The sequence below is a fragment of the Elephantulus edwardii genome, unplaced genomic scaffold (genome assembly GCF_000299155.1).
Source record: "Elephantulus edwardii isolate Elephantulus edwardi_28Jun2011 unplaced genomic scaffold, EleEdw1.0 scaffold00060, whole genome shotgun sequence".
Taxonomy (NCBI): Eukaryota; Metazoa; Chordata; class Mammalia; order Macroscelidea; family Macroscelididae; genus Elephantulus; species Elephantulus edwardii.
In genome coordinates this window covers 13,430,502-13,445,191 of record NW_006399810.1, presented here as the reverse complement: position 1 = coordinate 13,445,191, position 14,690 = coordinate 13,430,502, and the positions used below count along the sequence as shown (strand labels likewise).

The following is a 14,690-nucleotide window of genomic DNA, read 5'->3' as shown; positions in this document are numbered from 1 at the left end:
CCCCCCATAAGTGGTCATACTATATTTTGAAGTAGGTGTCACTGCCCCCCCCTTTATATATGATAAAGGGAACCTAAGAATTGTGAACAGACTCCCCCCAGGTCTAACCATATTTTGGCAGAAGCATTCAACAGAACAAAATATGTGGTGCATTTAGGATGTTGGTCTTCTTGTGCATGCTGCCACTGTTAAAGTCATCAGACTCACAGTGACTTTCAGCAATCCATTCTATAGGTAATCGTCTTCTTTGGCCTGTCCAAGGAAACCCAAAGCTGCAGATGGCAGGCATGCATCCCATCCCCCACCTCCTACACAGGCGGCCAGTGGGGCACACGCTCCCCCCAGCACGGGAGGCCAGTGAGAGGTGCACGCCCCCCCCTGTGCGAGCGGCTACTGGGGGTGCGCCACACCGCCCCGCTGCACTGGTGCTCGGCGTGCACGTGGCCCCTCTTGTGCAGGTGGCCAGTGATAGCCCACTTCCCCCACAGACGCCATCCTTGCTTCAAGAATTCTCTCCAGAACAAGTCCACCTTGCAGCAGTGTGGTGGCTTCGCTGTACCAGTCTTGAGGAGGGCCGGTGCCCAGCATCCATCCTGGGTGAGTGAATCCATTCATTCCGGCTGTGGAAGCTTCATGGAGCTGTAGCGGCTGTGCAGCGTGGCGTGGGCTCTGTGGGGGTGGGTTGGGAGCCACGAGACTCACCCATTTCTCCGTGGGAATCCTTGAATTCCTGTTGTTGAGCCTCGATCTTCACTGAGGGCCAGTCATCAACTGTTTGAGTGTTCAATTATCAATAAGCCGAAGTCTGAGGAAGGCCAAAATGGCCCTGCTTTAAGTGGTTCGCTGCTCCTGCAGCTCACCACGCTGTCTCTGCCTCCACAGCCATCTTGGATCTCTGTCTTTCCACTTCTATACTATTGTTCTTATATAGTATTTCTGCTTATGGGACTGAGTTAGTTCACTTAGCATATTTTATACAGATAGCTTTAATGTAGCATTTTTCTACTATTTTCTATTTGTTTCATGTGTTCTTTCTTTTTGCCTTTAATATTCTTTTAAATTAATAAAAGTGTTAATGATTTTCTTTATCTCTCTACTGCCTTATTAGTTTCATAGTTCACATGACATTTTAATGGCTACCTTAAGACATCTCAACGTGCATCTGAGAGTTATTGATGTTTACCTTAAATTGGTGTTAGGTGCTATCAAGTCAAGTACAACTCATAACGACCCTATGAACAACAGATTTCAACCCTGTCCTATCGAAGTTATTTTCTTTTTTAAAAAAATTTTTATTGTTATTTTAATGAACGTTTAGAAAAAAGTTGGATTGTTCATTCATTCATCATTGCATAATTTCATTCTTCCCCCCACGCTAGTCCACTTTGGTATGCACCTCTTATTCTGGACTGTTGTCATACAAATAATGCACAATAATATATTCTTTTCAAAGAGTTCTTTCCTTCATCTGGCCCAATGCAGTATACATTATGTATCACCTCTTTTCTTAGTTTCCCCTCAACCTCCATGTTAGTCCTATTTTATAAAATAGTATTTGTCCCTTTGTGACTGAGATATTTCACTGAGCATGGTCACCTATGTTGTATAATATTTTATGAGTTCCTTGTTTTTTGGTGCTGCATAGTATTCCATTGTGTGAATATAACACAGTTTCTCTACTCTATCCGTTCATTTGTTGATGGGCACTTGGGCTGCTTCCATCTCTCTGCTATTGTGAATAACACAGTTGTAATCACGGGTGTGCATATATCTGTTTGGGTGGCATATATCTTTAGGGTATATTCCCAGCAGTGGAATTGCTGGGTCAAGTGGCATTTCTATTTACCACTTTTTTAGAAAGTGCCAAACCACCTTCCATAGTGGTTTTACATGGCCACCAGGAGTGAATAAGGGTTCCATAAGCTCCACAACCTCGCCAGCACTTCCTGATTGCTGCTCTGTTGAACCATGTGCCTTCCTCACACTTCCTGACACACTAGAGCTCATTACAACAGTCATAGTAATAACACGACAATAACAGTCATAATGTAATAGAAACGGTGGTGGCTACCTTAAATATAGTACTTTTATTATCTGTTTTTGTTGGACCTTAAAACAAGTTATTATCTCTACTCCTTCAATTCTTCTATGTTATTTTAACTCTTGACACCTAAATAAAAATATATGTGCCCCTGAGTCAACTACAATTCACAATGATTTTATGAATATTTAGCAAAATCTGAACTTCTAGGGAGCTCTGGTGGCCTAGTGGCAAAGAACCTGCGCTGTAATCCTTAAGGCACACAGTTCTAATACAGCTGCTCCATGGGAGAAGGATAGGAAATCTCCTGTGCAATTAACTGCCTCCGAAAACCTGCTGGCAAATAAGCTATGGGCCGGATCCAATTTGATGGTACACCACACCACCACCAACACCATCACCAAGCAAAATCTGAGTCATCCTCCTGACCACTGGCATGTTGGCATCCACTGCTGGAGCCACTGCTATGTGCCATGCATCTCACTGAGCTTCTCTCTACTTGTTTGCACTAGCCTTCTACTTCACTCAACATCATGTCCAATTCCAGTGATTAATCTTTCTGATAACAAAGCCAAAGCAAATGAGACAATACTGTTTTAATCTAATCCACAAGGTTTCCACTGGCAAATTTTCAAAAACAGAGCATCAAGTCTTTCTTACGAATTTGTTTTTTGGAAGTGAATTCTAGCCACCTGGCTGGCTCTTGAAATATCAGTGTCAGAGCTCCTAGCATCACAGCAATGCCTGAAAGACTATTCCTACATGAACTGACAGGTGGCTGGCAGGTTCTAATCCTACATTATCTAACTTGCACAAGGTAATCTTGTTAACACTCTCAGAACTACTTTCTATTTGCTCACAAAGATCTTTTACTTGAACATTCCTTCCTTTATGCGACTGTTTCCACTGAGGATCAACTTTCTCTTGCTTGAAAGCCACACTAAGTATTTCCTTTTTTTCATTTTTTTCTTTTTTCTATTATACTAGTTTATTTACAAAATTATTTTAACATATTTCTGCTAGCAAATAATTCTCAGCTTTGTGGATCAGAAAATGCCCATTTCTTGCTTTTCTTTTCAAAGAATATTATACATGTGGTATAAATTTCCAACCAAGTTTTTTCTTTCAATCCTTTAAATGTACTTCTCAATTTTCTACTTCTCCTTCAGTCTTAAGCAGAGTGTCTTTTCTCTGTGGTTCTAGCTCTCACTGAACAGTCCAAGTAGGATTGCAGTTCTCTGGACTTCAAATATATTTTAGTCTTTGTCTTATCTTTGCAACTTAGGATTGATACTAGCTTCCTGTTGTAGGAAATTTCTAGATAGCATCATTTTCCCCAGCAGCTTTGTGGATTTTCCAACATGGCAGTGTCCTCCCAAACGATTAATTGCCTCTGAAAACCCACCAGAGGGTCAGCTACAGGTCAATTCTGACTTAATGGTACACAACAACAGGAAGTACAATGGTTAATTCCCTGCTTTTTATCTTTCCCTTTTAAAATCTTGTATGTATTTTTTAATCTGCTTTTGTTATTAGAAAGTATTTTTGTATTCTAGTATCATCAAAATAAAAATGGACTTTTAAATCTTTGTAATCCCTTAGGAATTTATCTTGAGTAGAATGTGAGATTTCAAGAATATCGTTCATGAAAAATGCAAAAGGTCATTTATAAAGAAGGAAGAAGACCAAAACGGATGTTAGAAGAGACTCTGAATATTGCACTAGAGCACCAAGAAGCCAAAGCAAAGGGAAGAAATAAAAAAGTTAAGAAGTTGAGTAGAAGATTTTGAAGGGCAGCTCAGGAAGACAAGGCAAAGTATTATAATAAAATGTACAAAAAGCTGGAGTCCGAAAATCAAAAGGGCCAAACTCACTCAGCATGTCTCAAGCTGAAGAAACTAAAGAACAAATTCAAGCTGCAAGTTGCAATGCCTAAGGGTGCTATGGGCAGAATATTTAATGATTCAGGGACCACTAAAGGAAAATGAAAGGAGTATATAGACTCACTGTAAGAAAATGAAATGGCTGGCACAGAAGAATTTCAAGAAACAATATATGATCAAGAGGCAATAGTGATGAAGGAGGAAGTTCAGGCTGCTCTGAAGGATTTGGCAAAAAATAAAGCCCCAGGAATTGGAATACCAATTGACGTATTTTAACAAACAGATGCTGCCCTGGATGTGTTCACCAACTTGTGTCAAGAAATCTGGAGGACAACTACTTTGCCAACTGACCCATATTTATTTCCATTCTAAGAAAGGTGACCCGACAGAATGTAGAAATTAACAAACAGTATCACTAATATCACACACTAGCAAAATCCTGCTGAAGGTTATCCAGAAACGACTGGAAGAGTACATGATAGAGAACTACCAGAAATACAAATTGGATTTAGAAGAGGTCATGGCACTAGAGACATTACTACTAATGTCAGATGGATCTTGGCAGAAAGCAAAGCATACCAGAGGAATGTCTATCTGTGTTTCATTGACTATGCAAAGGTATTTGACTGTGTATATTACAACAAATTGTGGCTAACCTTGAGGAAAATCGGAATCCCAGAACGTGTGATTGCACTTATGTAAAATCTATATTTGGGACGAGGAAGCAGTCCTCAGAATACAGCAAGAAAACACTGAGTGGTTAGAAATCAGGAAAAGAGTGCATCAGGGTTGCATACCTTTTCAATTGATATGGAGAACAGATCATTCAATAAGCAGGACTTTATGAGGAGGAATGTGGCATCAGGATGGGAGGAAGACTCATCAACAACCTACAATTTACAGCTGATACAACCTTGCTTGCTCAAAACTGAAGAAGACCTGAAGTGTCAAAGGTCAACTACAATCTTCAATATGGATTGAAGCTCAGTATCAAAAAGACAAAGATTCTCACCACTGGACCAATTGGCAGCACCACTGATAGATAGAGACTGAGGTTGTTAACAATTACAGCTTGCTCAGCTCCAAAATCAACATTCTTCGTTCCAGCAGTCAGAAAATCAAAGGACGAATTGCACTGGGAAAATCTATTGTCACGGACCTCTACTGAAAAGCAACAACGTCAGTCAAGAGACTAAGGTGCACCTAATCCAGGCAATGGTCTTCCAATTACTTTCTAAGCATCAGAGAGCTTGAAAATGACTATGAATGACAGAAGAAGAATCGATGCCTTCAAATTGCGGTGCTTGAGAAGAATCTTGAACATACCATGGATTGCCAAGAAAACAAAGAGGTCAGTCTTCAAGAGGGGGAAACCAAATCTCTCCTTAGAGGTTAGGATTTTGAAGCTCTATTCACATATTTTGAGCATGTGGCCAGGAGAGACCAGTCCCTGGAGAAGGACATCATGTTTGGAAGGGGGAAAGGACAGCACAAGAAAGGGATACCCCAGTTAAGATGGACTGATAAAGTAACTGGGGCAATGGGGGTTAGTGTGTTGGAATTAATGAGACTGGCTCAGGACAGGGAAAGGTTCAGAGCTGCTGTTCATAGGGTCACTATGGGTCACAGGCAACTCGATGGCACATAACAACGATATACTAAATCACTATCTAGTAGTATAAATGCCTTTTTTTCCCTCTGTACCATAGTTTTACTTCTTTGCATCACACAAATACACAAATGTCAGTATCTATGCACAATGCAATATAAGATACCCCTAAATTTTTCTCAAAAACTTTTTCACTTCTATTACTCATCAATATACTTTTGGTCTGCCTCTTCTTTCTTTTTCTTTTAAAATATTTAATAACAGGCCATGGTCTTTGCAATCACTTCTTATGCATCAGAGAGTTGGACAATGACTAGGGAGGACAGAAGGAGAATTGATGCCTTTGAGCTGTGGTGCTGGAGAAGAGTATTGAATGTACCCTGGACTGCCAAGAAAACAAACAGATTCATTCTGGAGAGGGTTAAACCAGGCTGCTCCTTGGAGGCAAGGATTCTGGGGCTTCATCTGACATACTTTGGACATGTTGTAAGGAGGGACAGGTCCTTGGAGAGGGACATCATGCTTGGGAGGGTGGAGGGATGGCACAGGAGGGGAAGACCCTCTAAGAGGTGGATTGATTCAGTGACTGGGGTAATCGGGATGGGTGTGTCAGAGACAGTGCAACTGGGACAGGATAGAGCAGAGTTTAGGGCTGTTGTACATAGGGTCGCTATGAGTCACAAGCGACTCGATGACACAAAACAACAACAACAACAATATAATTTTTATATGTGTAAAATAATTTTATAATATATTTATTCCTTTCTAGTAAGTCAGAACCAGCTTGGGAAGAAACTGCCCATCTTTCTCCCACAGAACCACTGGTGGACTCAAATCACCAGGGGGTATGGCCTTCAGGTTGGCAGCTCAACTCTCTAGAGAGACTGTTAGCAACACTCCATACTAGCATTCTGTAAGTTATAATGGACATACAACCAATCACTTCACTCAGGACCTAGATAATTAGCAATAACAACTCACAACCACCAGGGGATGGGTGTGCGAGCCTGCCTGGAGCCTGGAGCCTCCACTCTAGGAGTTGGCTAGCTAGCATCTTGATGGCAGTCACAACTTGCTGGTGGTCACATAAGGGAAGTTTTTGGGTTGTGTTTGATGTGTGTTACTGTTCTCCCCCACCCCTTAAGGAATGAATATTCTTTAGGTGACACAGCAATTGTTTGTCAATTTGCTGTATTGAACAACTTGGGAGTTGTTGTGATGCTGAACACTGTGCCATAGTCACCGTGGCAAATACCATAAAGGTTACCCATTATGTATAATGTTTGGATGAACTTCCAGATTGATTCAGGTTGGAAAGCAGGGGTGGCATCTACTTTCTAAACTAGATGCCTCTGAAAACTCTATAAACTTGGAGAAACAAGGACAGTTATGGAAAGGCATTAGATTTTTTTTTTGTTAATAGAGTTTCTATGAGATGTGCTCAACTCGATGGCAATCAACAACTCATAACCACAACCCCTATAACCATCTATTATCTCCACTGTCCATATGAAAATCAATAAATTGAATTATCTCTGTATAATTCCTCTAATTTTTAAAATGTAATTATATTTATATATATGCACATGTATGTGCAAAAGATGGTGGAGTTCTCATTGTTTGAGTTTATATAAATTGTGTTGCATCATACATAGTTTTCTGAGATTTTAATCAAATGAAAATGTAACTTTTCCCCTTCCTTTTGCCCTGAGCACATGTCAACATTCCTAGGAACTTTACTTAGCCAAGCACATGCAGTAAGCAGCAGCTGGCCAACCACTGTGAGGGTGTATGTCAGTGGCATAAGGGGGTGAGCAAGACCATTTGGGGAGATCAATGATCATTATGAACACCAATCTCATTCTATTGCCACTCCATGTGAATATTCTATCCAGTTCCTGTGAATCATGTTTTTCTTTGAAACACCAACATCTACAAAAAACCATAAACTTGGTAACCTAGACCTGGCGCTCCTACCGACAGCCCTATTATGATCCTCTGTGTACTTGGATTCTTTCCCTGGAGGTGGTAATAGATATGTTTCTTGATGTTGTTAACTGCTGTCAAGTATGACTCATAGCAACCCAATGAACAACAGATGTGAACTCTGCCCCATCCTGTGTCAATCTCGCAATCTCTGACACACTCAAGCTGCAGTAAATATCAGTCCACGTGGCTGAGGGGTTTCCTCTCCATGACCAACCCCACACCTTTCCAAGCATGTCCTTCTTCAAGGAATAGCCTCTCCTAGCAACACACACAAAGCTGTGAGATGAAGCTTCGCTATCCTCCTTGTCTCCGCCGATCTCTCTGGCTGCACCTTCTCCTTATCCATCCGTTCTTTTGGCAGTCCATGAGATATTCACTACTTCTCCAACAACACAGTTCAAAGGTATATTTTTTTTTGTCATCCTTATTCATTGTCCAACTCTTAGCACCACAGCATGTGACTGAAAAGATCACAGCCTGAATCAGGTGCACCTTAGACTTCAAACTAAACATTGCTCCTCGGTAATCCGAAGAGGTTGCAGACTGCAGATTTTGCTGGTGCAATACGTCTCCTGATGTCCTACTGCTGATACCAAGTATGCTAATTGTGGATCCAAATATGATGAAGTCATTGATAGTTTCAGTCTTTTCTCCATCATGATGCTGCCCATTGGTCCAATGGTGAAAATTTTTGTTTTCTTGAGGTTGAGGTGCAATCTATGTTGAAGGCAACATTGTTTAATCTTCTGCATCAAGTATTTCAAGCCTTCCTCACTTTCAGCAAGCAAAGCTCTGTCCTCTGCATACCAAAAGTTGATGAATCTTTCTGCAATCCTGACACAGTCGTCTTCTTAGAGTGTAGTTTCTTGAATCATTTCATCAACATACGTCTAGAAGGAGCCCTGGTGTTCTAGTGACAAAAAGCTGCGCTCCAGTCCCAAAGGCACATGGTTCAAGGCCCCCAGCTGCTCCATGGAAGAATGACAGTGACAATTGCCTCTGAAAACCTGCCAGAGGGTCAGCTATGAGTTGGATCACTTCTGACTCTATGGTACGTAATGACAACAGAGAGATATGGAGAAAGGATACAATGCTGAACTGACACATACCTTGTTAATTTTTTTCTGTTAGTTGCACATTTTTTCCCTCCCCCAGTCCACCAAGCAATGTACCCCTTATTCCAGATCGTTGTCATATATATATTGCCTAACCATATATTCCTTTCGGACAGTTCTCTCCCACATTTTTTCTACTGTAGTGTTTATTAGCTATCCATTCTTTTCCATTCTCTGCCCAGTCGACCCCGTCTGTCCTATTTTATAACAGTAGTGTTGTACAGTATTTGTCCTCTTGTAACTGAGATATTTCCTCAGTATAATGTCCCCCAGGATCCTCCATGCTGTGTAATGCTTTATGAGTTGACTGTTTTTTCAATGCTGCATAATATTCCATTGTCTTTACAATGTTTTTCTACCAATTAATTCTTCTTGATGGACTTTCCTAATCCATCTTTTGATTTACTGGCTGCTGTTTCCAAGAGTGTTAACTGTGGTCAAGAGCATCCATCTCTTTGCTATTGTGAATAATGCAGCAATAAATATAGGTGTGTACCCAATGCTGCAGAAGGTCAGGGACTGCAGCCTTCAATACAGATTGAAGCTCAACATCAAGAAAACAAAGATTCTCACCACTGGGCCAATTGGTAGTATCAGTGTGGATGGCGAAGAGATTGAGATAGTTAACAGTTTTAGTTTACTTGGTTCCCATAGTCAACACGCTTGGTAACAGCAGCCAGGAAATCAGGAGACTAATTGCATTGGGAAAGTCAGCTGTGAGGGACTTCTCAAGAGTACTGAAGAGCAACGACATCATGCTGGAGACTAAGGTGTGCCTGATCTGGGCTATAGTCTTCACAATTATGTGCTATGCATCAGAGAGTTGGACAGTGACTAGGAATGCTAGAAAGATAATTGATGCCTTTGAGCTGTGGTGCTGGAGAAGAGTATGAAATATACCATGGACTGCTGGGAGAACAAACAGGTTTGTCCTAGAGAGGGTGAAATCAGAATGCTCCCTGGAGTCAAGAATTCTGGGGCTTCGTCTGACATACCTTGGGCATATTGAAAGGAGGGACTGGTCCTTGGAGAGGGACATCATGTGTGGGAGAGTGGAGGGACGGAGAGGAAGACCCTCAAAGAGATGGATCGATTCTGTGATTAGAGTGGTGGGAATGAGTGCGTTTGAGTTGGCTAGGTTGACACAAGACAGAGTGGCATTTAGAGCTCTTGTACATAGGGTCGCTATGAGTCACAAGCAACTCGATGGCACATAACAACAACAACACACATCTGTTTGAGTCACGACTCTGGTTTCTTTAGGGCATATTCCAATAGTGTAACTCCTGGGTCAAATGGTATATCTATTTCCAATTTTCAAAAAAAAGCAACAAATTACCTTCATTTTGGCTGAACCATTTTACACTCCCACCAGCAGTGGATAAGACTTTCAATTTTCTCCACAACCCTGCATTTGTTGTTTGAACCTTTTTTTCATTTTAAACCATGTAATGTTCCCTCACTATGTTTGCAAAACAGCTTCTTCATCTAGGTATGGGTTTCATATAAGCACAATTAATTAAGTGTTCTAGTATTCCCAATTCTTCCCTATATTAGGCATAATTTTTTATGTATTATTGTTGTAATGTGCTGTCGAGTTGTGACTGTTGTGCTGTGACTCATAGTGACCCTATGCACAATTGCTCTGAACCCAGTTCTATCCTGAGCTAATCTCACTGTCACCAACATACCTGCCTAGATTACCCCCATCACTTGTGTCACTCCATCTTATTTCAAGGTCGTCTTCTCCTGTGCTGTCACTCCACCCATCCAAGAATGATATTCTTCTCAAAAGACAGGTCTTTCCTGGTAACCTGCCCAAAACATCTGAGACAGACTTTCAAAATCCTTGCCTCTGATGAGAAACTTGGTTTCACCTCTCTTGGACACACCTGTTTATTCTTTTGGCAGTCCATGGTATGTTCAATACTCTTCACCAGCACCACAAAACAAAGGCATCAATTATTCTTCTGTCATCCTCATTCACTGTCCTGCTTTCTGGTGCATCGCAAATAAATGCAAAGATCACGTGTGGACAGGGCACACCTTTATCTCTAGATGGACATCTTTTCATTTCAGTAGTCTAGAGAGGTCCCTGACAGCAGACTTTCCTAATCCATCTTTTGATTTACTGGCTGCTGTTTCCAAGAGTGTTAACTGTGGTCAAGAGCAAGCTGAAATTGTTAACAAACTCAATTTCTTCTCCATTGAGAATAGTATTGCCAATTGACTCAGTAGTAAAAATCTTTGTTTTATTGATGTTGATCTTCAATCCATACTGAAGATTGCAATCTTTGAACCTCTGCAGCAGATGCTTCAGCTCCTCCTCAGTTTCAGCAAGCAAAGTTGTATCATCTGCATAACACAGGTTGTTGATGAGTCCTCCTCCAATTCTGATACCACATTCATCCTCATTAAAGACCAGCCTCCCGAATGATCTGTTCTGCATCTAGAATAAAGAGGTATGGAGATAGGATGCATCCTTGACACACTCCTTTCCTGATTTTAAACCATGCAGTGTTTCTTTGCTCTGTTCTAATCAGACTGCCTCCTGGTCCAAGAATAGATTTTTCATGAGCACCATCAGGTGTTCTGAGATTCCCGTTCTTCTGAAGGTTTGCCACAATTTGCTGTGATGCACAAAGTCAAATACCTTTGTGTAGTCAATGAAAAATGCATAGACATTCTTCTGGTTTTGGCCAAGATACATTTGACATTGGTAATAAGGTCTCTACTGCCAAAGCCTTTTCTAATAAACCCAGCCTACACATCTGGTAGTTCTCTGCTGATGTACTGTTAGAGTCCTTTCTTTATAACCTTCTGCAAGCTTACATGTGATAATTAGTGATATTATTCAATAATTTCCATACTATGAATGACTGGAACAGCACATCAACAGAGAACTGCCAGAAGGACAAGCTGGGTTGAGAAGGGGTTGTGGTACTAGGGATATTGTAGCTGATGTTAGATGGATCTTAGCTGAAAGCAGGGAATACCAGAAGAATTTATCACTGTGTTTCATTGATTATGCAAAGGTATTTGACTATGTGGATCATAACAAACTGTAGCTGACTCTGAAAAGAATGGGGATCCCGGAACACTTGATCATGCTAAAGCGAAATCTATACTTGGCCCAAGAGGCAGTCGTCAGAACAGAGCAGGGGAACACTGCATGGTTCAAAATTGTGAAGGGTGTACACCAGGGTTGTGTCCTATCTCCATACCTTTTCAACCTGTATGCAGAGCAGATTATCCGAAAGGCTGGGCTTTATGGGGAGAAGTGTGGCATCAGGATTGGTGGAAGATCTATTAACAATCTGCTTTAGGCAGATAACACAACCCTGCTTGCTGAAACTGAGGAGGACCTCATGCACTTGCTGCAGAGGGTCAAGGACTGCAGCCTTCAGTATAGATTGAGGCTCAATGTCAAGAAGACAAAGATTCTCACCACTGGACTAATTGTCAGCATCAGGATGGACGGTGAAAAGATTGAGATTGTTAACTTTAATTTGCTTGGCTCCACGGTCAACACTCTTGGCACCAGCAGCCAGGAAATAAAAAACCGTACTTTAATGGAAAAGACTGCTGTTAGGGACCTCTTCAGGGTACTGAAGAGCAATGGTGTCACTCTGGATACTAAGGTGCATCTGATACAGGCTATGGTCTTTGCAATCACTTGTTATGCATCAGAGAGTTAGACAATGACTAAGGGGGATAGAAAGAGAATTGATGCCTTTGAGCTGCAGTGCTGGAGAGGAGTATTGAATATACCATGGACTGCCAAGAAAGCAAACAGATTCACCCTGGAGAGGGTTAAACCAGGCTGCTCCTCGGAGGCAAGGATTCTGGGGCTACGTCTGACATACTCTGGACATACTGTAAGGAGGGGCAGGTCCTTGGAGAGGGATATCATGCTTGGGAGAGTGGAGGAGGGATGGCGTAGGGGGGAAGACCCTCTGAGGGGGATTGATTCAATGACTGGGGTAATGGGGATGGGTGTGTCAGAGGCAGTGCGATTGGCACAGGATAGAGGAGGGTTTAGGGCTGTTATATATAGGGTCGCTATGAGTCTCAGGGGACTCGACAGCACATAACAACAGCAACATGAAGGGTCGCCCTTTTTTGGAATGGGAATAAATATGGATCTCTTTCAGCTGACACTGAGATTTCTTGGCACAATTTAGTAAGTACATTCAGGGCACCATATGTTTAGTGAAATATGTCAATTATATTCCATCAATTCCTGGGCCCTTATTTTTTGCCAATTCCTTGAGAGCTGCTTGAACTTCCTCCTTCATTACCATTGCCTCTTGGTAATATGCTGTTTCATGAAATTCTTCCATGTCAGCCACCTTTTGCTACAGTGACTCTGTACTCCTTCCAGCATGATAAATTTCTAAATTAGCAGCAAACACCTAACAACAACAAACACTAGGATTTGGAGGCTGGCTGACCTAGGTTCAAATGTCATCTCTCCCATGAACTAGGTATTAAACTTATACTTCTATAAACAGTTGTTGTTGTGTACCATCAAGTGAGAAATTACTCATAGCTGACCCTGCAGTAGGTTTTGAGAGGCAATAAATCACATTAGATGAGACTGCCCATCCTTCTTTTAGGAGCAGCAGCTGGTGAATTCAAACCACATGCCTTTGGGATTGCAGCACAGATCCTTACCATTAGAGCTCCAAAGCTCTATTACAAAATGAACCTTTAGGAATTGAAGAGACAAAGTATGTAAAGCATAGGGTTTAGCGGCATATTGTAAAAATAAGGGCTTAATATATGTTAATTTTTAGTAATACTTTAAATTATTTCTTCCACATTCTCATGTTAAGAATTGACATAATAAGGTATAATCATCAGGCCTATTATAAAAATTAAATTCTATTCATTGCACCTAAATGAGAAAAGTATTCCAATGAGATGTGGGAGCATGGCTCTCTTACCACTTAAGTATCTATCCCACAAACTTAGTGAATGCAAGACTCAAGTTCTTGCTTCGAAAGAAATATGGAAGGGACAAAAATTCATCAGGAGATGGTCAAGCATGAATTTAAGTACAAATATTAAATGCCAATTATCTAGTATATAGCAACAAACACATTTAGACTATTAGTAAGACTTACCACAAAGATAAACACAAAATATATTAAAGAAGATATGGAAGTAGTTGAAAATAAAGCTATTATAAAAAGTATTTTAAAGCATACTAAAAGTATATTAGCACTAAATATCTTTGGCAAATTTTTTAAAAACCTACTTTTGCTTAAGAGCTTGTTTCCGACTCCTCTGACGGTGTGAGGCTGACACAAAATCCATAAAAATTCCACATACTGGTGCTCTGAAAGGGGAGTTATTTGCATCTGTAGAAAATTAAAAAGTAATTTTTTGTGAAATATTGAAATATTTCTTTCAAAAAAATGAGGAATAATCTAATTACAAGATCTTAGTAATTATATCAAACTAACTCTGCTTTTTCATAAAAAGTATTTGCAATAACTAAATCTTTCAAAATTCAATGTACAGAATTCAATCATGTGATCTCCAGTATCATTTCTATTGTCAGGTTTGTGATTTCCAACTACCAGTCCTCATTGTTTGTACCCAATGTTTATGTTCCAGTCACCAACTACTATTCATGAATCCTGATTGAATGTTCAGTCAATTTCAGTTTGCAAAAGGTAGAAATAATCACTTTTCTCCTCTTTGGCTTTAGGTTCTGGTTTGCATATAAGCATTATAGTTGTACTAATGAGTCTTCTTTGTATGCATATGGGTTGTATTCTGTTATTCATAGCACAGCACTTGAGGATTGATCTTGAAATGTTCTATTGTAACAATGAATGCAATCTCATTCTTCCTTATTTTTTCTGTTCCTAGAATAAGTATATGATTGCCTGATGCAAATGATGAAGCAAAAGCATTGAAAAGATGATGGCAAAGGAAAGCTCAAGAAGACAAAGCGAAGTATCATGAAATATACCAAGAAAAAAAAAATCTGCCTGGAGTGAGAAAATCAAAAGGGCCGAACTCGCTCAGCATTTCTTAAG

The 14,690-nt window shown here is 40.6% G+C and overlaps 1 protein-coding gene across 1 annotated transcript in view; it reads right to left on the bottom strand.

Annotated features, from left to right (window-relative positions):
- WDR60 (WD repeat domain 60) overlaps positions 1–14,690 on the bottom strand; it is a 290,279-nt gene that overhangs the window by 87,371 nt on the left and 188,218 nt on the right. Inside the window, exon 13 of the mRNA XM_006887691.1 lies at positions 13,901–14,003. Within this exon, the coding sequence (XP_006887753.1) occupies positions 13,901–14,003 (103 nt within the window). The remainder of the gene's footprint in view (positions 1–13,900; positions 14,004–14,690) is intronic.